A 21946-nucleotide genomic window follows, 5' to 3' on the forward strand; every position below is an offset into this window, starting at 1 on the left:
CTGTGGGTCAATCTGTGGGGCCCAGCCCTGTCCCTGAGCTGGCGCAGTTCCTGGAGGACCTCCACGGCACCATCGAGACGCGCTGCCAGAGCGGCCTGCAGCCGCCTGCCTATTTCCGGTTCCCGCCCCGAGCCACTTCCGGCGCGCGGCAGCAGAGAGCCGCGAGGGCCGCGCGAGGCAACCATGGCAACGGCGGTGCGGGGCCGGGGGGGGGCAGCGGCCTCCGGGGGTCCTGGGGGAGATGGGAGGGGTCGTGAAGGGGCCAGGAGGGGGTCTGGGGGCGTCCTGAGGAGTTTGGGGAGGCTGGAGGGGGTGGGAGGGGTCGTGAGGGGCATCTGAGGGGGTCCGGGCGCGTCCTGAGTGGGTCGGGAAGAGCCTGGGGGGGTCCTGAGGGGATGTGGGGAGGGTCTTGAGTGGATGGGGGGGAGGTGTCGTGAGATGGATGTGAGGGAGTCGGGGGGGTCCTGGGGAGGGATTTGGGCTTCTGAAGGGGTTTGGGGGCATCCTGGGGGTCCTGGGGGGGGGGGATTGGGGGTTCTGAAGGGGTTTGGGGGGGTCCTGGAGGGGGATTGGGGGTTCTGAAGGGGTTTGGGGGGGCCCTGGGGAGGGGACGGGGGGCACCTGAAGGTGCTCTTATGGGCAGAATAAATGGGGTGGGAAAGCTTCGGGGGGACTGCTTCGGGAAGGGGGGGACAGCCCTGGGGTGCTGAGCTGGAGGGGGGAGTGGTGCGTGCACTCTGGGGTCCCTGACAGCCCCCTCCCCACGTTTTGTGCCCCCAGACCACCAAGGTGCCTGAGGTCCGGGACGTGACCAGGATCGAGCGCATCGGTGAGCCGGGGGGGACCCCAGCTCCGCTCAGGCACCCCCCACCCCCTCCCCGCCGTCCTGGGGGGGGCTAAGCCCCACTTGGGGGTGTCTCTGTCCCCGAGGAGGGGGCTCAGCCCAGCTAGGAGAGGCTGAACCCCCCCTTTTCGCCCCCCCCAGGTGCCCACTCCCACATTCGAGGCCTGGGCTTGGATGATGCCTTGGAACCACGGCAGGTAAGGGGGGGGAGTCCCCCCGGGGGGGTCCTGGGGGGATTTTTATTGGTCTGAGGGGGGAGGAATGTATGGGGAAAAGGAGAGAGGGGGTTGGGGGGGGGCTTGTGAGTGGGGAGGGGCTCCTGGGGGGGAGGGGCTCAGGATCAAGGTGGGGATATGGGCTTGCAGGGGTCCTAAGGTTGGGGAGGGTTTGCTGGGAGCATTCGCAGTGGCCTTGGGGGGTCCTATGGGGGGAGAGTCTCAGAATTTCTAGGGGGGGTCCCACGGGGGTCCCGGGGGGGGGGGGGGGCCGTGTCCTGGGGGGGTGTCTGAGGATTTTAGGGGGTCCAGGGGGGGTTCCAGTGGTGGGGGTGTTCCTACTAGGGGTCCCAAAGGGGGGGAGGAGTGGGCTCATATTGGAGGTCCTGGGCAGGTCTTGGAGGTGGGGGAGCTCCTGTTGAGGGGTCCTGGGGGGGTCCCATGGTGGGGGGGTTTGTACTGGGGGGGGGCCCGCGGGCGGGGGCTTCCTTCTGAGGCGGGGGGTCAAGGCCACGGGGCGGTCCCGGGAGGGTCCCGAGCTCCTGGGCGGCTGCCGCGGGCTCGGGGGGCTCCTCGGGGCGGGGCTGCGGCACTTCCGAACGCAGAAGGCAAAGGTTGGGGCCGAGCCCCCCACGAGCCCCCTGCCCCCCAGGTGTCGCAGGGCATGGTCGGGCAGCTGGCAGCTCGCCGGGCGGCCGGAGTCATCCTGGAGATGATCAAGGAGGGCAAGATCGCGGGCAGGGCCGTGCTGATCGCCGGCCAGCCCGGCACCGGCAAGACCGCCATAGCCATGGGTGGGCACCCGGGTCGGCACCCCCCCCGGCACCCCCTGGCACCCCCCGGCCCCCAGGGGCACCCTCCAGCATCCCCTGGCACCCCCCAGCCCCCAGGGGCACCTCCCTGGCACCCCCTGGGGCACCCCCCTGCACCCCCCGGCAGCCCCTGGCACCGCCCTGGCACCCCCAGCCCCCAGGGGCACCCCCCCGGCACCCCCCGGCCCCCAGGGGTGCCCCACGAGCGTGGGGGGAGGCGGCTGGGAGCTGGGGGAGCTTTTGGGGGGGGGGAGGAGGAGCCTCGAAATGGGGCTGGGGGAAGGGGCCAGAAGGAGGCCAGGAACGAGGAGGGGGAGCCCAGAATTGAGATGGGGCCACCCAGAAAGTGAGGAGGGGGAGCCCCAAAATGGAGGGAGCCTGGGGTGGGGTCCTCAGAGCAGGGCAGAGGGAGCCCCAAAGCAGGGTCAGGGACCCCCGAGGCGGGGCGCGGCGGCCCCGGGGCGGCGCGGTGCAGGCCCCGAGGCTGCGGCGCCCCCCGCAGGCATGGCGCAGGCGCTGGGTGCCGACACGCCCTTCACCGCCATCGCCGGCAGCGAGATCTTCTCGCTGGAGATGAGTCGCACCGAGGCTCTCACCCAGGCCTTCCGCCGCTCCATCGGCGTGCGCATCAAGTGAGCAGCCCGCCCTGCCCCCCCGGGGACCCCAGGCTGCCCCCACCCTGCCCCCCCGGGGTGACCCCCGGGCTGCCCCCCCCCTGCCCCCCCGGGGTGAGCCCCGGGCTGCCCCCCCCCTGCCCCCCCGGGGTGACCCCCGGGCTGCCCCCCCCCTGCCCCCCCGGGGTGACCCCCGGGCTGCCCCCCCCCTGCCCCCCCGGGGTGACCCCCGGGCTGCCCCCACCCTGCCCCCCCGGGGTGACCCCCGGGCTGCCCCCACCCTGCCCCCTGGGGTGACCCCCGGGCTGCCCCCACCCTGCCCCCCCGGGGACCCCGGGCTGCCCCCACCCTGCCCCCCCAGGGTGACCCCCGGGCTGCCCCCACCCTGCCCCCTGGGGGGACCCCAGGCTGCCCTGCCCCCACCCTGCCCCCCCGGGGTGACCCCTGGGCTGCCCTGCCCCCCCCCCCGCCCCCCTGGGGTGACCCCCAGGCTGCCCTGCCCCCACCCTGCCCCCCCGGGGTGACCCCGGGGCTGCCCTGCCCCCACCCGGCCCCCCCTGGGGTGACCCCCGGGCTGCCCTGCCCCCACCCTGCCCCCCCCGGGGTGACCCCTGGGCTGCCCTGCACCCCCCCCGCCCCCCTGGGGTGACCCCTGGGCTGCCCTGCCCCCACCCTGCCCCCCCGGGGTGACCCCCGGGCTGCCCTGCCCCCACCCTGCCCCCCCTGGGGTGACCCCCGGGCTGCCCTGCCCCCACCCTGCCCCCCCTGGGGTGACTCCTGGGCTGCCCTGCCCCCACCCTGCCCCCCCTGGGGTGACCCCCGGGCTGCCCTGCCCCCCCCCCGCCCCCCTGGGGTGACCCCCGGGCTGCCCTGCCCCCCCCCTGCCCCCCCTGGGGTGACCCCCGGGCTGCCCTGCCCCAACCCTGCTCCCCCTGGGGTGACCCCCGGGCTGCCCTGCCCCCACCCTGCCCCCCCTGGGGTGACCCCCGGGCTGCCCTGCCCCCACCCTGCCCCCCCTGGGGTGACCCCTGGGCTGCCCTGCCCCCCCCCTGCCCCCCCTGGGGTGACTCCTGGGCTGCCCTGCCCCAACCCTGCCCCCCCTGGGGTGACCCCCGGGCTGCCCTGCCCCCCCCCCTGCCCCCCCTGGGGTGACTCCTGGGCTGCCCTGCCCCCACCCTGCCCCCCCTGGGGTGACCCCCGGGCTGCCCTGCCCCCACCCTGCCCCCCTGGGGTGACTCCTGGGCTGCCCTGCCCCCACCCTGCCCCCCCCGGGCTGCCCTGCCCCCACCCTGCCCCCCTGGGGTGACCCCCAGGCTGCCCTGCCCCCACCCTGCCCCCCCCGGGCTGCCCTGCCCCCCCCCTTCCTGGGGCTGCCCTGCCCCTGCCTCTGCCCCTAGGGGTGACCCCCCCTGGGCTGCCCTGCCCCCCAGGGTGAGCCCCCAGGCTGCCCTGCCCCCCCCCCCCAGGGGTGCCCCCTCTGGGGGTGCCCTGCCCCCACGCCCCGCTGAGGCCGCTGGGGGGCGCCTGCTCCTAGGGAGGAAGCGGAGATCATCGAGGGGGAGGTGGTGGAGATCCAGATCGATCGGCCAGCCAGCGGCACGGTGAGAGGCCCCAGCCCCCCAGGAGCACCCCCAAAGGCAGCACAGCACCCCAAACCCTGCCCCCGAGCCCCAGGCTCCTCCCGGGTACCCCACAGTGCCTCAGGGGGCTGCAGGAGCACCTCGGGATGGCCCAAAGTGGCCTTGAGGCCTCCTGAATCCTTCAACGTGCCCCCAGACCGCTTCAAAGTAACCCTCAAGTCACCTCAGGGTCCCCCAAAATCCTGGGGGCACCTCCAAAGCTCCTTGGGGTACCCCAGCACTGCTCAGAGCACCCCTAACCCCCCCAGGCCTCTCCAGGGCCTCAGAAGTCTCTCAGAGGACTTCAAAAAGGGTCAAAGCCTCTCCCCAGAACTGCTCAGAGTGGGCTGGAGCGCCCCCAAAACCCTCCCAAAGGCCTCAGGGCACCCCAGGAGTGCTCAGGGCACCCCAAAAGCGTTCAGGGCACCCCAACATGCTCCCCCCAGGGCACCAAGGTGGGGAAGCTGACCCTGAAGACCACAGAGATGGAGACCATTTACGACCTGGGCACCAAGATGATCGAGTCTCTAACCAAGGAGAAGGTGCAGGCAGGGTGAGTCGGGGGGGGGACCCCAAGCTAGGGCGAGGGAGGTGGGGGTCAGGTCAGGGAGCTCAAAATGGTCATCCAAACAGGGCAAGAGGAGCTCAAAGTGGGGGCTGGGAGCCCCAGATGGGGCTTGAGGAGCTTGAGCTGGGATGAAGGGACTCCCAAACAGCTGGATGTGGGCAGCAAGGCCTCCACATGGGGCCTGGAGGAGGCCAACATGAGGTCGGGGGGGCCCAAAGCTAGATGAGGAGAGCTGGAAAGAAGGGCAGAGAGCCCTGGGGGGGACCCCCCAGCGGCAGGGGGACCCCAGGGCCAAAGCTGTGCTGCTTGCCAGGGACGTGATCACCATCGACAAGGCCACGGGCAAGATCTCCAAGCTCGGCCGCTCCTTCACCCGGGCACGGGACTACGACGCCATGGGCTCCCAGGTGCGCCGGAGCGGGGCGGGGGGAGACAGGAGCGGGGCGGGGGGAGACAGGAGCGGGGCGGGGGGAGACCGGAGCGGGGCGGGGTGAGACCGGAGAGGGGCGGGGGGAGACAGGAGAGGGGCGGGGGGAGACTGGAGCGGGGCGGGGGGAGACAGGAGAGGGGCGGGGGGAGACAGGAGAGGGGCGGGGGGAGACTGGAGCGGGGCGGGGGGAGACCGGAGAGGGGCGGGGGGAGACTGGAGCGGGGCGGGGGGAGACAGGAGAGGGGCGGGGGGAGACTGGAGCGGGGCGGGGGGAGACTGGAGCGGGGCGGGGGGAGACAGGAGAGGGGCGGGGGGAGACAGGAGAGGGGCGGGGGGAGACAGGAGCGGGGCGGGGGGGAGACTGGAGCGGGGCGGGGGGAGACTGGAGCGGGGCGGGGGGAGACAGGAGCGGGGCGGGGGGAGACTGGAGCGGGGCGGGGGGAGACAGGAGCGGGGCGGGGGGAGACAGGAGAGGGGCGGGGGGGAGACAGGAGCGGGGCGGGGGGGAGACAGGAGAGGGGGCGGGGGGAGACAGGAGCGGGGCGGGGGGAGACTGGAGCGGGGCGGGGGGAGACAGGAGCGGGGCGGGGGGAGACAGGAGAGGGGCGGGGGGAGACAGGAGAGGGGCGGGGGGAGACTGGAGCGGGGCGGGGGGAGACTGGAGCGGGGCGGGGGGGAGACAGGAGAGGGGCGGGGGGAGACAGGAGAGGGGCGGGGGGAGACCGGAGCGGGGCGGGGGGAGACAGGAGGCGGGGCGGGGGGAGACAGGAGCGGGGCGGGGGGAGACTGGAGCGGGGCGGGGGGGAGACAGGAGAGGGGCGGGGGGGAGACAGGAGAGGGGCGGGGGGAGACTGGAGCGGGGCGGGGGGAGACAGGAGCGGGGCGGGGGGAGACAGGAGAGGGGCGGGGGGAGACAGGAGAGGGGCGGGGGGGAGACCGGAGCGGGGCGGGGGGAGACAGGAGAGCGGCGGGGGGAGACTGGGAGCGGGCGGGGGGGAGACTGGAGCGGGGCGGGGGGAGACTGGAGCGGGGGCGGGGGGAGACAGGAGAGGGGCGGGGGGAGACTGGAGCGGGGCGGGGGGAGACTGGAGCGGGGCGGGGGGGAGACAGGAGAGGGGCGGGGGGAGACTGGAGCGGGGGCGGGGGGAGACAGGAGAGGGGCGGGGGGAGACAGGAGAGGGGCGGGGGGAGACTGGAGAGGGGCGGGGGAGACAGGAGAGGGGCGGGGGGAGACTGGAGAGGGGGCGGGGGAGACAGGAGAGGGCGGGGGAGACAGGAGAGGGGGCGGGGGGAGACCGGAGCGGGGGCGGGGGGAGACAGGAGAGGGGCGGGGGGAGACTGGAGTGGGGCGGGGGAGACAGGAGAGGGGCGGGGGGAGACAGGAGCGGGGGCGGGGGGAGACAGGAGCGGGGCGGGGGGAGACAGGAGAGGGGCGGGGGGAGACTGGAGCGGGGCGGGGGAGACAGGAGCGGGGCGGGGGGAGACAGGAGAGGGGCGGGGGGAGACAGGAGAGGGGCGGGGGGAGACCGGAGAGGGGCGGGGGGAGACTGGAGCGGGGCGGGGGGAGACTGGAGCGGGGCGGGGGGAGACAGGAGAGGGGCGGGGGGAGACCGGAGCGGGGCGGGGGGAGACTGGAGAGGGGCGGGGGGAGACTGGAGAGGGGCGGGGGGAGACAGGAGAGGGGCGGGGGGAGACAGGAGAGGGGCGGGGGGGAGACCGGAGCGGGGCGGGGGGAGACAGGAGAGGGGCGGGGGGAGACTGGAGAGGGGCGGGGGGAGACTGGAGCGGGGCGGGGGAGACTGGAGGAGGGGGCGGGGGGAGGACAGGAGCGGGGCGGGGGAGACTGGAGCGGCGGCGGGGGGAGACTGGAGCGGGGCGGGGGGAGACAGGAGAGGGGCGGGGGGAGACCGGAGCGGGGCAGAGGGGGGCAGGGGGAGACCGGAGCGGGGCTGGGGGAGACTGGAGAGGGGCAGAGGAAGACCGGATTGGGGCAGAGGGAGACCATAGGGATATGAAAGGGTGGCAGAGGGATACCCTAGGGTGGCAGAGGGATACCCTAGGGTGGCAGAGGGGGGCGGCTGGGGGGCAGGGGGAGGCTCGGGCTGCCTCTGACCCCCTCCTCGCCGCCCCTCGCCCCTGCCCCCCACAGACCAAGTTCGTGCAGTGCCCGGACGGGGAGCTGCAGAAGCGGAAGGAGGTGGTGCACACGGTGTCGCTGCACGAGATCGACGTCATCAACAGCCGCACCCAGGGCTTCCTGGCGCTCTTCTCGGGTACCGCCCCGCAGCCGCCCCACAGCCCCCAGCTGCCCCGCAGCCGCCCCACAGCTGCCCCACAGCCGCCCCTGCAGCCCCGCAGCCGCCCCACAGCTGCCCCCACAGCTGCCCCTGCAGCCCTGCCGCCGCCCCTGCAGCCCCGCAGCCGCCCCAGAGCTGCCCCTGCAGCCCCGCAGCCACCCCTGCAGCCCCACAGCCGCCCCGCAGCCGCCCCTGCAGCCCCGCCGCCGCCCCTGCAGCCCCGCAGCCGCCCCGCAGCCGCCCCTGCAGCCCCACAGCCGCCCCGCAGCCGCCCCAGAGCTGCCCCTGCAGCCCCGCAGCCACCCCGCCGCCGCCCCTGCAGCCCCGCAGCCGCCCCTGCAGCCCCACAGCCGCCCCGCAGCCACCCCGCAGCCACCCCTGCAGCCCCACAGCCGCCCCGCAGCCACCCCGCAGCCACCCCTGCAGCCCACAGCCACCCCGCAGCCACCCCTGCAGCCCCGCAGCCGCCCCGCAGCCGCCCCGCAGGCCGCCCCTGCAGCCCCGCAGCCGCCCCAGAGCTGCCCCTGCAGCCCCGCCGCCGCCCCGCAGCCGCCCCTGCAGCCCCACAGCCGCCCCGCAGCCACCCCGCAGCCACCCCTGCAGCCCCGCCGCCGCCCCGCAGCCGCCCCCTGCAGCCCCGCAGCCACCCCGCAGCCACCCCGCAGCCACCCCTGCAGCCCCACAGCCGCCCCACAGCCACCCCGCAGCCACCCCTGCAGCCCCGCCGCCGCCCCGCAGCCGCCCCTGCAGCCCTGCAGCTGCCCCACGGCCGCCCCTGCAGCCCTGCAGCTGCCCCACGGCCGCCCCTGCAACCCTGCAGCCGCCCCACAGCCACCCCTGCAGCCCCACAGCTGCCCCGCAGCCACCCCAGAGCTGCCCCTGCAGCCCCCACATGGCTCCTTCCCAGCCCAGGTTTTCCTCCTGCTGGGCTTGGCTACACCTCCCTGCCCCCCAAGTGCCCCCTCCTGCCCCACAAGGGTCCTCCCTGTCCCATATCTGCCCCCAAGTGCCCTGCTTGCCCACTACGTGCCCCTTCCTGCCTCATATCTGCCCCCCAAGTGCCTTGCTTGCCCCCTAAGTGCCCCTCCCTGTCCCATATCTGACCCCCAAGTGCCCTGCTTGCGCCCTGCATGCCCCTTCCTGCCTCATATCTGCCCCCCAGGTGCCCTGCTTGCCCCCTAAGTGCCCCTTCCTGCCCCATATCTGCCTCCCAGCTGCTTCTGGAGTCCCCAGATTGCTCCTTCCCAGCCCATGGCTTCCTTATGCTGGGCTTGCCTACACCTCCCTGCCCCCTAAGTGCCCCCTCCTGCCCCATAACTGGCCCCAGAGCCCCCAGAACTGCCCTCAGGAACCCCAAGGCCCCTCCCAGCCCCTTCTAACCACCCCCAGGCCTCCCAGACCCGCTGTCAACCTCTCCATAACCCCCTCAAAGCTCCTCCCAGCCCCTCCCAACCCCCCCCAACCTCCCCCCAATGCCCCCCAAAGTCCCTGCCCCTCCCCCTGAGCCCCCTGCCTGCTGCCCCAGGCGACACCGGGGAGATCAAGGCGGAGGTCCGGGAGCAGATCAACGCCAAGGTGGCCGAGTGGAGGGAGGAAGGCAAAGCCGACGTCATCCCCGGGGTGAGGCCCCCCAGAGACCCCCCCTTCAGCTCCTTCAACCCCACCTGGAGCCCCCCACAAGCCCCCTCCTGCCCCCCAGGTGCTGTTCATTGACGAGGTTCACATGCTGGACATCGAGTGCTTCTCCTTCCTGAACCGCGCCCTGGAGAGCGACATGGCCCCGGTGCTCATCATGGCCACCAACAGAGGCATCACCAGGTGCTGGCAGCCCCCCCCGGGACCCCCACGGCTGACCCGAGCCTCCTGACCCCCCAAACCCCCCACAGCTGCCCCTGAGCCTCCTGACCCCCCCAAGCCCCCCATAGCTGCCCCTGAGCCTCCTGACCCCCCCAAGCCCCCCATAGCTGCCCCTGAGCCTCCTGACCCCTTCACCGCCGCCCCCGAGCTGCCCCCGAGCCGCCCCAGAGCCGCCCCTGGATTGCCCCTGAGCTGCCCCCGAGCCGCCCCAGAGCCGCCCCTGGATTGCCCCTGAGCTGCCCCTGAGCCGCCCCAGAGCCGCCCCTGGATTGCCCCTGAGCCGCCCCAGAGCCGCCCCTGGATTGCCCCTGAGCCGCCCCTGGATTGCCCCCGAGCCGCCCCCAAGCCGCCCCCGAGCTGCCCCAGAGCCGCCCCTGGATTGCCCCTGAGCTGCCCCCGAGCCGCCCCAGAGCCGCCCCTGGATTGCCCCTGAGCTGCCCCTGGATTGCCCCCGAGCCGCCCCTGGATTGCCCCCGAGCCGCCCCCGAGCCGCCCCCGAGCTGCCCCAGAGCCGCCCCTGGATTGCCCCTGAGCTGCCCCCGAGCCGCCCCAGAGCCGCCCCTGGATTGCCCCCAAGCCACCCCAGAGCCGCCCCTGGATTGCCCCTGAGCTGCCCCCGAGCCACCCCAGAGCCGCCCCTGGATTGCCCCAGAGCCGCCCCTGGATTGCCCCCGAGCCGCCCCCTGGATTGCCCCCGAGCCGCCCCCGAGCTGCCCCAGAGCCGCCCCTGGATTGCCCCCGAGCTGCCCCCGAGCTGCCCCAGAGCCGCCCCTGGATTGCCCCTGAGCTGCCCCAGAGCCGCCCCAGGATTGCCCCCGAGCCACCCCAGAGCCGCCCCTGGATTGCCCCCGAGCCGCCCCAGAGCCGCCCCTGGATTGCCCCTGAGCTGCCCCTGAGCCGCCCCAGAGCCGCCCCTGGATTGCCCCTGAGCTGCCCCTGGATTGCCCCTGGATTGCCCCCGAGCCGCCCCCGAGCCGCCTGTGCCCCCTGCCCGCTGCAGGATCCGGGGCACCAACTACCAGAGCCCCCACGGGCTGCCCATCGACCTGCTGGACCGGCTGCTGATCATCTCCACCGCGCCCTACAGCGACAAGGAGACCAAACAGATCCTCAAGATCAGGTGGGAGGCGCCCCCCCCGCCCCCTCCCCGGGCCGGCCCCGCCCCGGCCCCGCCCCGCTGAGCGCCGCTGCCGCAGGTGCGAGGAGGAGGACGTGGAGATGAGCGACGACGCCTACGCGGTGCTGACCCGCATCGGGCTGGAGACCTCCCTGCGCTACGCCATCCAGCTGATCACCGCCGCCAGCCTGGTGGCCAGGAAGAGGAAGGTGGGGCAGGGGAGGGGGACAGGGTGGGGGCAGAGAGGGTACAGGATGGGGGCAGCATGGGGGCAGGGTGGGGGCAGATAGGGTACAGGATGGGGAGCAGCATGGGGGCAGATAGGGTACAGGATGGGGGGCAGGATGAGTACAGGATGGGGGGCAGCATGGGGGCAGATAGGGTACAGGATGGGGGGGCAGCATGGGGGCAGATAGGGTACAGGATGGGGGCAGATAGGGTACAGGATGGGGGGCAGCATGGGGGCAGATAGGGTACAGGATGGGGGGCAGGATGGGTACAGGATGGGGGGCAGGATGGGGGCAGATAGGGTACAGGATGGGGGGCAGCATGGGGGCAGATAGGGTACAGGATGGGGGCAGGATGGGGGCAGATAGGGTGCAGCATGGGGGCAGATAGGGTACAGGATGGGGGCAGGATGGGGGCAGATAGGGTGCAGCATGGGGGCAGATAGGGTACAGGATGGGGGCAGGATGGGGGCAGATAGGGTACAGGATGGGGGCAGATAGGGTACAGGATGGGGGGCAGCATAGGGGCAGGATGGGGGCAGATAGGATACAGGATGGGGGGCAGGAGGGGGCAGGATGGGGGCAGATAGGATACAGGATGGGGGGCAGGATGGGGGCAGATAGGATACAGGATGGGGGCAGCATGGGGGCAGGATGGGGGCAGATAGGGTACAGGATGGGGGGCAGGATGGGTACAGGATGGGGGCAGATAGGATACAGGATGGGGGCAGCATGGGGGCAGCATGGGGGCAGATAGGGTACAGGATGGGGGCAGATAGGGTACAGGATGGGGGGCAGCATAGGGGCAGGATGGGGCAGATAGGATACAGGATGGGGGGCAGGAGGGGGCAGGATGGGGGCAGATAGGATACAGGATGGGGGCAGCATGGGGGCAGGATGGGGGCAGATAGGGTACAGGATGGGGGCAGCATGGGGGCAGGATGGGGGCAGATAGGGTACAGGATGGGGGGCAGGATGGGTACAGGATGGGGGGCAGGATGGGGGCAGATAGGGTACAGGATGGGGGCAGATAGGGTACAGGATGGGGGGCAGGAGGGGGCAGGATGGGGGCAGATAGGATACAGGATGGGGGCAGATAGGGTACAGGATGGGGGCAGATAGGGTACAGGATGGGGGGCAGCATGGGGGCAGATAGGGTACAGGATGGGGGGCAGGATGGGTACAGGATGGGGGGCAGGATGGGGGCAGATAGGGTACAGGATGGGGGGCAGGATGGGTACAGGATGGGGGGCAGGATGGGGGCAGATAGGGTACAGGATGGGGGCAGATAGGGTACAGGATGGGGGGCAGGATGGGGGCAGATAGGGTACAGGATGGGGGCAGATAGGGTACAGGATGGGGGCAGGATGGGGGCAGATAGGGTGCAGCATGGGGGCAGGATGGGGGCAGATAGGGTACAGGATGGGGGGCAGCATAGGGGCAGAATGGGGCAGATAGGATACAGGATGGGGGGCAGGATGGGGGCAGATAGGATACAGGATGGGGGGCAGCATGGGGGCAGATAGGGTACAGGATGGGGGGCAGCATAGGGGCAGGATGGGGCAGATAGGATACAGGATGGGGGGCAGGAGGGGGCAGGATGGGGGCAGATAGGGTACAGGATGGGGGGCAGGATGGGGGCAGATAGGATACAGGATGGGGGCAGCATGGGGGCAGGATGGGGGCAGATAGGGTACAGGAAGGGGGCAGAATGGGGGCAGATAGGGTACAGGATGGGGGCAGCATGGGGGCAGATAGGATACAGGATGGGGGGCAGGATGGGGGCAGATAGGATACAGGATGGGGGGCAGGATGGGGGCAGATAGGATACAGGATGGGGGGCAGGATGGGGGCAGATAGGATACAGGATGGGGGCAGCATGGGGGCAGATTCTGGGACCTCCCCCCCTCAGTTCTGGGGGGCTCAGCCGCAGGTGCAGGACACTGAGCAGCTCCTGGGGGAGGGGGTTTGAGGAGAGGGTCTCTGGAGCTGGGGGAGGCCGGGGGGCCAGGAGGGGCCCTGGGGATCCCCCTCTGAACGTTGGGCCCCAGGGCTCGGAGGTGCAGGTGGAGGACATCAAGAGAGTCTACTCCCTGTTCCTGGACGAGTCTCGCTCCACGCAGTACATGAGGGAGTACCAGGAGGCCTTCCTCTTCAACGAGCTGAGTCAGCACCCCGGGGGCAGGGGGGAGTGGGAGTGGGGGGGGAGTGGGAGCGAGTGGAAGGGACTGGGAGGGGCTAGGGAGGGGAGTGGGAGGGGCGAGGGAGTGGGAGGGGAGTGGGAGGGGATAGGGAGGGACTGGGAGGGGATAGGGAGGGACTGGGAGGAGTGGGAGGGACTGGGAGGAGTGGGAGGGACTGGGAGGAGTGGGAGGGACTGGGGAGGGGATAGGAGGGGACTGGGAGGGGATAGGGAGGGACTGGGAGGGGATAGGGAGGGACTGGGAGGAGTGGAAGGGACTGGGAGGGGATAGGGAGGGACTGGGAGGAGTGGGAGGGACTGGGAGGAGTGGAAGGGACTGGGAGGGGATAGGGAGGGACTGGGAGGGGATAGGGAGGGACTGGGAGGGGACTAGGGAGGGACTGGGAGGAGTGGGAGGGGCTAGGGAGGGGCTAGGGAGGGGACTGGGATGAGTGGGAGGGACTGGGAGGAGTGGGAGGGACTGGGAGGAGTGGGAGGGACTGGGAGGAGTGGGAGGGGATAGGGAGGGGCTAGGGAGGGGACTGGGATGAGTGGGAGGGGCTAGGGAGGGACTGGGAGGGGCTAAGGGCCTGGGGGCGCAGGGGAGGCTGTGGGAGGCCAGGGCAGGGAACCGGGAGGCCGCCGGGTCCATACTGGTGGCCACTGGTGACCCTCCCCCCCCCCGCCCCCTTCCCTCCACAGAGGCTGAATCAATGGAGACGCCGTGACGCGACCACGCCCCCTCCCATAAGCCCCGCCCCAGCCCCTCCCCCAAGCCCTTCCCCCCCATAAATGCCAGGTCGGTCCCAGGCTGCTGGGGGGCAAGTTTATTTGGGGCTCGGGGGGGTCTCAGCCATCGCTGAAGAGGAAGAAGAGCCTGCGGTGGGGGGCAGGGGCCGCGGCCAGGCAGGGCACGAAGGGCACAGCCCTGACCTCACTGAAGCCCTCCGACGGGGAGGGGGGCACGAAGCGCTTCCTGGGGGGAGGGGAGAGGTCAAAGGCCACCCCCCACACCCCCCCCCCCAAAATGCCCCCCCGGGGACATCCCCAAGCCCTCAAATCCACTCTGCCCTCCTCCCCCCAGCGTGGGTCCTAAACCCCTCAGGACCCCCCTACGGAACCCCCCAGCTCAGGACCCCTTCCCCCCCCTACATCCCCTGGGACCCCCCCAGCTCAGGACCCCTCCCCCCCCCACCCCCAGGGACCCCCCCAGCTCAGGACCCCTCTCCCCCTGGGACTCCCCCAGCTCAGGACCCCTCCCCCCCCCACCCCCTGGAACCCTCCCCAGCTCAGGACCCCCTCCCCTCCAAGTCCTCCTCCCTCAACCCCCCTCAGGATCCCCCCCAGCCCCCCCCCCGACCTGTAGCTGTGCAGCACAGGGGCAGTGACAGGGGGGTGGCCACTCTGCGTCAGCTCCCGGAACTGGAGGGGCAGCACCCCAAAAATGGGGGGCAGGGGGGTCAGGCACCCCCCCAGAACCCCCCCAGCACCCAGATTGAGGACCCCCCCCCAAAAAAACCCTTCAAAACCCCTCCCCCCAACAGCACCAAGGACCCCCCAAACCTCCCCTGAGACCCCCAAAGCCAGCCCCTAAGCCCCCCTGCAAGGACCCCCCAAACCTGAGACCCCCAAAGCCAGCCCTACGCCCCCCTGCAAGGACCCCCAAATCTGAGACCCCCAAAGCCAGCCCTAAGCCCCCCTGCAAGGACCCCCAAACCTCCCTGAGACCCCCACAGCCAGCCCCCTAAGCCCCCTGCAAGGACCCCCAAACCTGAGACCCCCAAAGCCAGCCCTAAGCCCCCCTGCAAGGACCCCCAAACCTCCCTGAGACCCCCAAAGCCAGCCCTAAGCCCCCTCAAGGACCCCCCCCAAACCTGAGACCCCCAAAGCCAGCCCTAAACCCTTCCCCCAGCCCCCTCCTGTCCCCCCCAGTCCCCTCAACGCGTCCTGACAACCTCCTTTAAGCCCCCCCCCCCATTGCATGAGCCCCCCCAGGGACACCCCCAGCCCCCCCCTCACCCTGCAGTTGTGTTGGCTTGCTCCAGGCTGGCTGTGAAGTGCAGGCAGCGGCAGGGCACAGAGGCTGCCTGGGCACAGGCCACGTACCTGGGGGGGGGCAGGGGTCCCCAGGCCATCAGGGAGGGCTGCACAGGGACCCCCAAACCCTCTCCCCTCTCCCCTGCCCCCACTTTGAGCCTCACCTCTGCCTGGACTCGGGGTCAGGGTTGGTGTTGTCGACCACCACAGGCTGGCCCCTGGCCAGGGCAGCCTGGCAGGCAGCCACGCAGCGCTGCCAGGAGCCCAGGCTGTCCTGCGGGCACAGGGGGGTTGGAGGGCTCCCAGGGGGGGCTGGGGGCACGGGGGGGTTGGAGGGCTCCCTACGGGTGGGCTGGGGGCACGGGGTGGGTTGGAGAGCTCCCACGGGGGGCTGGGGGGCACGGGGGGTTGGAGGCAGCTCCCAGGGGGGCTGGGGCGCGGGGGGTTGGAGAGGCTCCCACGGGGGCTGGGGGGCACGGGGGGGTTGGAGCGGCTCCCTGGGGGGCTGGGGGTGCGGGGGGGGTTGGAGGGCTCCCACGGGGGGCTGGGGGCACAGGGGGGTTGGAGGGCTCCCACGGGGGGCTGGGGGCGCGGGGGGGTTGGAGGGCTCCCACGGGGGGCTGGGGGGCACGGGGGGGTTGGAGGGCTCCCACGGGGGGCTGGGGGCGCGGGGGGCTCACCCTGTTGACGTAGGCATAGCCAGCAGGGACGAAGTGAGACTTCAGGAAGGTTGATTTTCCAGCTGAGGGCAGAGGTCAGAGGTCATGGGGGGGGCAAAGGGTGAGGTTGAAGGTTGGGGGGGGGGGTCCCGGGGGGGGTCCTGGCACGGGACCTGAGGGGCTCGGGAGGGTCCCAGGGGAGGGAAGGATCCTGAGGCCCCTGGGAGGGTTTTGGGGTCCAGAAGACTCAGGGGGCAGAGGGAGGTCCCAGAGCGGCCACTAGGGGTCGGGGCAAGGGTCAGAGGTGGGGAGCCCGGGGGTCAAAGGGCAGAGGTCACTCACCCCCAGGGTAGCCAACGGCCACCACCAGCTCGGGGCCAGAGCCCAGCAGGGAGGCTCCGGGGGGGGCCGGGGGGGAGGCCTCGTGGCGCAGCTTGCGCTGGGGGGGCAGAGGGCAAAGGTCAGGGGAGGGCAAAGGTCAAAGGGACAGAGGATAAAGGGCAGAGCTCACTCACGGGGTCAAAGGTCGGGAGGTCAAAGGGTGCCGGAGGCCAACCCAGGAAGAACTCCTCTGGAGTCTGGAAGCTGAGCTCAGCGTTGAGAGCAAACTGGGGAGGGGGCAGGGGTCAAGGGGGGCACAGGGGTCATGGGGGCACAGGGGTCATGGGGGGCACGGGGGTCATGGGGGGCACAGGGGTCATGGGGGGCACAGGGGTCATGGGGGGCACGGGGGGGTCACAGGGGGGCACGGGGGATGGACACGGGGGGGGGGCAGAAGGGGTCCAGTAGAGGGGGAGTTCAATTCTTCCGTGGGCTCCTGGGGGGGTTCCCACTGCTGGGAGGGGTCAAGGAGTCCTGGGAAGAGTCCCCAGAACTGGGGAGGGACCTGGGGGGGTGTCCTGGGCAGGGGGGTGTCCTGGGCAGGGGTGCCTGGGCAGGGGGTGCCTGGGCAGGGGGGTGCTGGGCAGGGGGTGCCTGGGCAGGGGGGGTGCCTGGGCAGGGGGTGCTCTGGGCAGGGTGGGGTGCCGGGCAGGGGGTGCCCTGGGCAGGGGTGGTGCCCCTGGGCAGGGGTGCCCTGGGCAGAGGGGGTGCCCTGGCAGGGGGGGTGCCCTGGGCAGGGGGTGCCCTGGGCAGGGGGTGCCCTGGGCAGGGGGTGCCTGGGCAGGGGGTGCCCTGGGCAGGGGGTGCCTGGGCAGGGGGTGCCCTGGGCAGGGGGGGTGCCCTGGGCAGGGGGTGTCCTGGGCAGGGGGGCCCTGGGCAGGGGGTGCCTGGGCAGGGGGTGCCTGGGCAGGGGGTGCCTGGGCAGGGGGTGCCTGGGCAGGGGGGCCCTGGGGGCCTCACCAATCGATCACTGCAGGAGAAATCCTTCTTGCGGCCTGGGGCCCACAGCTGGGGGCGGCCTGCAGCATCTGGGGGGGCCCGGGGGGGCGCTGGGGTCAGGACCCCCCCCAGGCTCCCCGAGACCCCCAACCCCCCCAGATTCCCCCCCCCAAGACCCTCAGGGGTTCTCCAGGACCCCCACACTGCCCCATGGCCCCTCCCCCACCAGGACCCCAATCCCTGCTGGGACCCTCCCAAGACCCCCGCCCCCCCCCGGCCCCCCCCGCCCCCCCCTCACCTCCTACATAGAAGCTGTCAGGCACCGACACCGCGACTGCGCCGTTGGCCTGCGGAGAGCCAGGCAGGCTGGGCCAGGCTGCACCAAGCCAGGCCGGGCCAACTGCCCCCTCAGCAGCCCCCAGAGCCCCCCAGTGCCCCCCAGAGCCCCCCAGTGCCCCCCATACCTTCTCACAGAGGTGGTCCCACATCCCCAGCAGAGGCTTCCTGTAGATCCCTGGCCCAGTTGCCACCAGTATCTGTACTGGGAGGGCACCAAACAGCTTGGGGGGCAGGGCCCCAGGAGCCTGGGGGGGGTCCCTGACAAGGGCTGGGAGACACTGGGGGGGGGCTGGGGGGAGTGGAACCCACCAGGGGGGAGTGGGAACCTGCTGGGGGGCACGGGGGGGATGGCGGACCCAGTGGGGGGCACTGGGGGGGAGTGGGAACCCACCGGGGGGGAGTGGGAACCTGCTGGGAACCCACTGGGGGGCACTGGGAGCCCACTGGGGGGGAGTGGGGGGGAGTGGGAACCCACTGTGGGGCACTGGGGGGGAGTGGGGGGGAGTGGGAACCCACTGGGGGGCACTGGGGGGGAGTGGGGGGGAGTGGGAACCCACTGGGGGGCACTGGGGGGGGGACCGGCCCCCAAGTGGTGCGAGCTGGGAGGGAGCTGGGGGGAAGCAGCTTGACTGGGCTGGGAGGAAGCTTTTCGGGGGGGGAGAGGTCCTGGGGGGTCCAGTGCTGGGAGGAGCCGGGGGGGGGTCCCCACGTCGGGGAGGGGGCTGAGAGACCTGCAGGGGCAGCGCCAGGAGCTGGCAGACAGCCTCCAGCTTGGCCTTGAGCTGCGCGACCGGGAGGCGACCTCGGGAGACCCCCAGCTGGTTGGTGAGGACAACGAGCTGGGGGCAGAGCGGGGGCAGAGAGGGGTCAGGGGGCAGAGCAGGGTCAGGGGGCAGAGCGGGGTCAGGGGGCAGAGCAGGGGTCGGGGGCAGAGCAGGGGTCAGGGGGCAGAGCAGGGGTCGGGGGCAGAGCAGGGGTCGGGGGGCAGAGCAGGGTCGGGGGCAGAGCAGGGGTCAGGGGGCAGAGCAGGGTCGGGGGCAGAGCAGGGGTCAGGGGGCAGAGCGGGGGTCAGGGGCAGAGCGGGGGTCAGGGGGCAGAGCAGGGGTCGGGGGCAGAGCGGGGGTCAGGGGGCAGAGCGGGGTCGGGGGGCAGAGCGGGGGTCGGGGGGCAGAGCAGGGGTCGGGGGGCAGAGCAGGGGTCGGGGGGCAGAGCGGGGGTCGGGGGGCAGAGCGGGGGTCGGGGGGCAGAGCGGGGGGTCAGGGGGCAGAGCAGGGGTCAGGGGCAGAGCAGGGGTCGGGGGCAGAGCAGGGGTCGGGGGCAGAGCAGGGGTCGGGGGCAGAGCAGGGTCGGGGGGCAGAGCAGGGGTCAGGGGGCAGAGCAGGGGTCGGCGGGGCAGAGCAGGGGTCGGGGGCAGAGCAGGGGTCGGGGGGCAGAGTCGGGGGCAGAGCAGGGGTCAGAGCGGGGTCGGGGGGCAGAGCAGGGGTCGGGGGGCAGAGCAGGGGTCGGGGGGCAGAGCAGGGGGCAGGTCAGGGGGCAGAGCAGGGGTCGGGGGGCAGAGCGGGGTCAGGGGGCAGAGCAGGGGTCGGGGGCAGAGCAGGGTCGGGGGGCAGAGCAGGGGGCAGGGGGCAGAGCAGGGTCGGGGGCAGAGCAGGGGTTCGGGGCAGAGCAGGGGGCAGGTCAGGGGGCAGAGCAGGGGTCGGGGGCAGAGCAGGGTCAGGGGGCAGAGCAGGGGTTCGGGGGCAGAGCAGGGGGCAGGTCAGGGGGCAGAGCAGGGGTCGGGGGCAGAGCAGGGTCAGGGGGCAGAGCAGGGGGCAGGTCAGGGGTCAGAGCGGGGTCGGGGGCAGAGCAGGGGGCAGGTCAGGGGTCAGAGCGGGGTCGGGGGCAGAGCAGGGGTCGGGGGGCAGAGCAGGGGTCAGGGGTCAGAGCTGGGGTCGGGGCAGAGCAGGGGGCAGGTCAGGGGTCAGAGCGGGGTCGGGGGCAGAGCAGGGTCAGGGGGCAGAGCAGGGTCAGGGAGCAGAGCAGGGGTCGGGGGGCAGAGCAGGGGTCAGGGGGCAGAGCAGGGGTCGGGGGGCAGAGCAGGGTCAGGGGTCAGAGCAGGGGTCGGGGGCAGAGCAGGGGTCAGGGGGCAGAGCAGGGTCGGGGGCAGAGCAGGGCTCAGGGACGGCCTGGAGACAGCCTGCAGGGGCTGGCAGAGCTGGGGGGGGGTCCCCACCTTGTAGCCCTCCTGGTGCAGCTGCTTCAGCTTCTGAGGCACCTCGGGGTACAGAATCCTGGGGGGGGGCAGAGGCTGGGGGGGGAGCTCCCCAAAAGTCACCTCCCAGGACCTCACCCCCAAACCCACTCAGGATCCCCCCCAGGACCCTCCAAAGACCCTCAGCCCCCCCAGACCTCCTCAGGATCCCCCCCAGGACCCTCCAAAGACCCTCAGGCCCCCCCAGACCTCCTCAGGATCCCCCCCAGGACCCTCCAAAGACCCTCAGGCCCCCCCCAGACCTCCTCAGGATCCCCCCCCAGGACCCTCCAAAGACCCTCAGAGGCCCCCCCAGACCTCCTCAGGATCCCCCCCAGGACCCTCCAAAGACCCTCAGGCCCCCCCAGACCTCCTCAGGATCCCCCCCAGGACCCTCCAAAGACCCTCAGAGGCCCCCCCAGACCTCCTCAGGATCCCCCCCAGTTCCCTCCAAAGACCCTCAGGCCCCCCCAGACCTCCAGTCCTGAGGCCCCGTGGGGAAGACCTTCCCGGAGCGGGTGGTGATCAGGGTCCCGTCCAGGTCAAAGGCAGCGACCTGGGGGCAGGAACAGGGGGGGGGAAGCTGGGGGGGGGACAGAGAGAGATGGGGGAGGGGCTGGAAGGGACTTGGGGGAGGCTGGGGGGGGCTGGGCTCTTAATTAGGTCTCAAAAGAAAACAGAGTCTGGGGGGGGCTGAGGGGGTCCTGGGTGGTCTTGAGGGTCCTGAGAAGCTTTGGGAGGTCTTTGGTCTTAGTTTGGTTTCAAAGGAGAATATGAAGGGGCTGGGGGGGTGGTTCCTGAGTGGGTTTGGGGGTCTTGGGGGGCTCCTCAGTGGGTTGGGGGGGTCAAGACCTTGGGGAGACCCCCCCCCAGGGGAAAAAAAAGGGGGGGGGGGGGAGGTGTCAGTCCTTACCTTGGTGCTGGGCAGCAGTCCTGGGGGGGTGAAGATGAGGAGGGAGCAGAGCTGCTGCCAGCAGCCTTCCTTGGAGGGTGGGAGGGGAGAGGGAGAGTCTGGGGGGGGCTTTTTTTTAGGGGGGGGGCTCCCCTCGAGCGGGGAAGGGGCTCTGGGGGGGTCCAGGAGGTGCAGCTGGTAAGGGTAGAGGTTGTTGACCAGGCAGAGACTGCTGTGGGGGTGCAGGGTACTGTGCCCCCCCCGGCCCAAGGGCAGCCCCCCCACGGAGGTGGGGTTCACCCCCAGCTGAGGAGAGGGGGAAAGAGTTAGGGGGAGAGGATCCCCAAAATCATTTGGGGGCTCCCTCCCCTCTGTCTGGACACCCCCAGACCGCTCAGGAACCTCCCAAACCCACCCAGGACTCCCCCAGGATGCTCCCAAATCCCCTCAGGAACCCCCCGGATCCCCCCAGACCCTCCCAACCCCCCCCCCGGATGCCCCCAGACCCTCCCAACCCCCCCCCCCCGGATCCCCCCAGACCCTCCCAACCCCCCCCCCCGGATCCCCCCAGACCCTCCCAACCCCCCCCCCATCCCCCCAGACCCTCCCAACCCCCCCCCCCTCCCCCCAGACCCTCCCAACCCCCCCCCCCCCCGGATCCCCCCAGACCCTCCCAACCCCCCCCCCCCATCCCCCCAGACCCTCCCAACCCCCCCCCCCGATCCGCCCAGACCCTCCCAACCCCCCCCCCCATCCCCCCAGACCCTCCCAACCCCCCCCCCCCGATCCGCCCAGACCCTCCCAACCCTCCCCCCCCATCCCCCAGACCCTCCTAACCCCCCCCCCCCGGATCCGCCCAGACCCTCCCAACCCCCCCCCACCGGATCCCCCCAGACCCTCCCAACCCCCCCCCCGGATCCCCCCAGACCCTCCCAACCCCCCCCCCGGATCCCCCAGACCCTCCCAACCCCCCCCAGGACCCCCCCCAGGACCCCCCCGGGCGCACCTGGGTGACCCTGGCAGTGCCCTCAGCATAGTTGGCCACGATCTCCACTGGGGGAGGGGAATGGCCACATCAGAGACCCCTCCCCAGCCAGCCCGGGGGGGCCCGCGGGGTGCCCGGGGAGGGTGCGGGGGGCGCCCAGGCGGCGGGGGGGGCCCCGGGCTGCTGTGGGCATCGCGGGCCGGGCCGGGGGGGGTCCCCGGGGCTCGTCCCGGGGGGTGCCGGGTGGGGTCGGGGTCCCACGGGGGGGTCCCACGGGGTCCGGGCCGGCTCGGGGGGGGGGTCCCGGGGGGGGCGGGGCCGGCGCGGGACGCACCCTGCCGGCGCGAGCACTTCCGGTCGGTGACGCCGGTGAGCGGCCCCCGGCCCAGCACCACGGCCTCGCCGTCCGGTAAGGGCACGGCGCCGCCCGCGCCCCGCAGCTCCATCCCGCCGGAAGCGGGCGGGCAGCGCCCCGCCCCCGCCCCGCCCCTTCCGGCCTCCCGCCCCGCCCCGCCCCCTGGCGGCGGAGGGTGGCACCGGCCACGCCCCCGGGCTGGGCTGTGCCGGGGGGGGCGGCTGGGGGGGCACTGGGAGAGGCTGGGGAGGCACTGGGGAGGCACTGGGAGAGGCTGGGGAGGCACTGGGGGGGACTGGGAGAGACTGGGGAGGCACTGGGGAGGCACTGGGAGAGACTGGGGAGGC

General features: G+C 72.7%; 2 protein-coding genes and 1 long non-coding RNA gene across 3 annotated transcripts; 2 read left to right on the top strand and 1 right to left on the bottom strand.

Annotated features, from left to right (window-relative positions):
- Positions 1-104: 104 nt before the first annotated feature.
- Positions 105-1047, top strand: LOC128899582 (uncharacterized). Its single transcript, XR_008463148.1, has 3 exons — positions 105-195; positions 781-829; positions 986-1047. It is a non-coding gene; the product is annotated as an uncharacterized LOC128899582 (long non-coding RNA).
- Positions 1048-1714: 667 nt separating this feature from the next.
- RUVBL2 (RuvB like AAA ATPase 2) lies at positions 1715-13510 on the top strand. The gene is made up of 12 exons (XM_054179097.1): positions 1715-1853; positions 2374-2503; positions 4020-4086; positions 4551-4657; positions 4986-5079; positions 7252-7375; positions 8925-9019; positions 9099-9217; positions 10257-10376; positions 10453-10582; positions 12652-12766; positions 13485-13510. Exons 1-12 carry the CDS (start codon positions 1724-1726, stop codon positions 13508-13510), a joined length of 1257 nt encoding a protein of 418 aa, XP_054035072.1. The 5' UTR covers positions 1715-1723.
- A 121-nt stretch (positions 13511-13631) lies between these two features.
- Positions 13632-21690, bottom strand: PNKP (polynucleotide kinase 3'-phosphatase). Its single transcript, XM_054179101.1, has 15 exons — positions 21579-21690; positions 21266-21312; positions 19844-19923; positions 19350-19407; positions 17869-17976; positions 17263-17334; positions 17097-17145; positions 16820-16887; positions 15994-16086; positions 15821-15917; positions 15500-15561; positions 14984-15093; positions 14807-14888; positions 14143-14204; positions 13632-13758 (listed from the first exon to the last, which is right to left on the bottom strand). Exons 1-15 carry the CDS (start codon positions 21688-21690, stop codon positions 13632-13634), a joined length of 1227 nt encoding a protein of 408 aa, XP_054035076.1.
- Positions 21691-21946: the final 256 nt, after the last annotated feature.

The sequence above is a fragment of the Dryobates pubescens genome, assembly GCF_014839835.1.
Source record: "Dryobates pubescens isolate bDryPub1 chromosome 38 unlocalized genomic scaffold, bDryPub1.pri SUPER_38_unloc_1, whole genome shotgun sequence".
Lineage (NCBI taxonomy): Eukaryota > Metazoa > Chordata > Aves > Piciformes > Picidae > Dryobates > Dryobates pubescens.

What these genes read in the sequence shown, in the direction of transcription:
- RUVBL2 (XM_054179097.1), top strand. Translation starts at nt 1,724, where the DNA reads ATGGTCGGGCAGCTGGCAGCTCGCCGGGCGGCCGGAGTCATCCTGGAG. An exon ending in CAAGACCGCCATAGCCATGG is followed by an intron (nt 1,854 to 2,373) that starts GTGGGCACCCGG and finishes CGCCCCCCGCAG; the next exon opens with GCATGGCGCAGGCGCTGGGT. An exon ending in AAGGAGAAGGTGCAGGCAGG is followed by an intron (nt 4,658 to 4,985) that starts GTGAGTCGGGGG and finishes GCTGCTTGCCAG; the next exon opens with GGACGTGATCACCATCGACA.
- PNKP (XM_054179101.1), bottom strand. Translation starts at nt 21,690, where the DNA reads ATGGAGCTGCGGGGCGCGGGCGGCGCCGTGCCCTTACCGGACGGCGAG. An exon ending in GGGACCACCTCTGTGAGAAG is followed by an intron (nt 17,146 to 17,262) that starts GTATGGGGGGCA and finishes GGCTCTCCGCAG; the next exon opens with GCCAACGGCGCAGTCGCGGT. An exon ending in TGACAGCTTCTATGTAGGAG is followed by an intron (nt 16,888 to 17,096) that starts GTGAGGGGGGGG and finishes GGGCCCCCCCAG; the next exon opens with ATGCTGCAGGCCGCCCCCAG.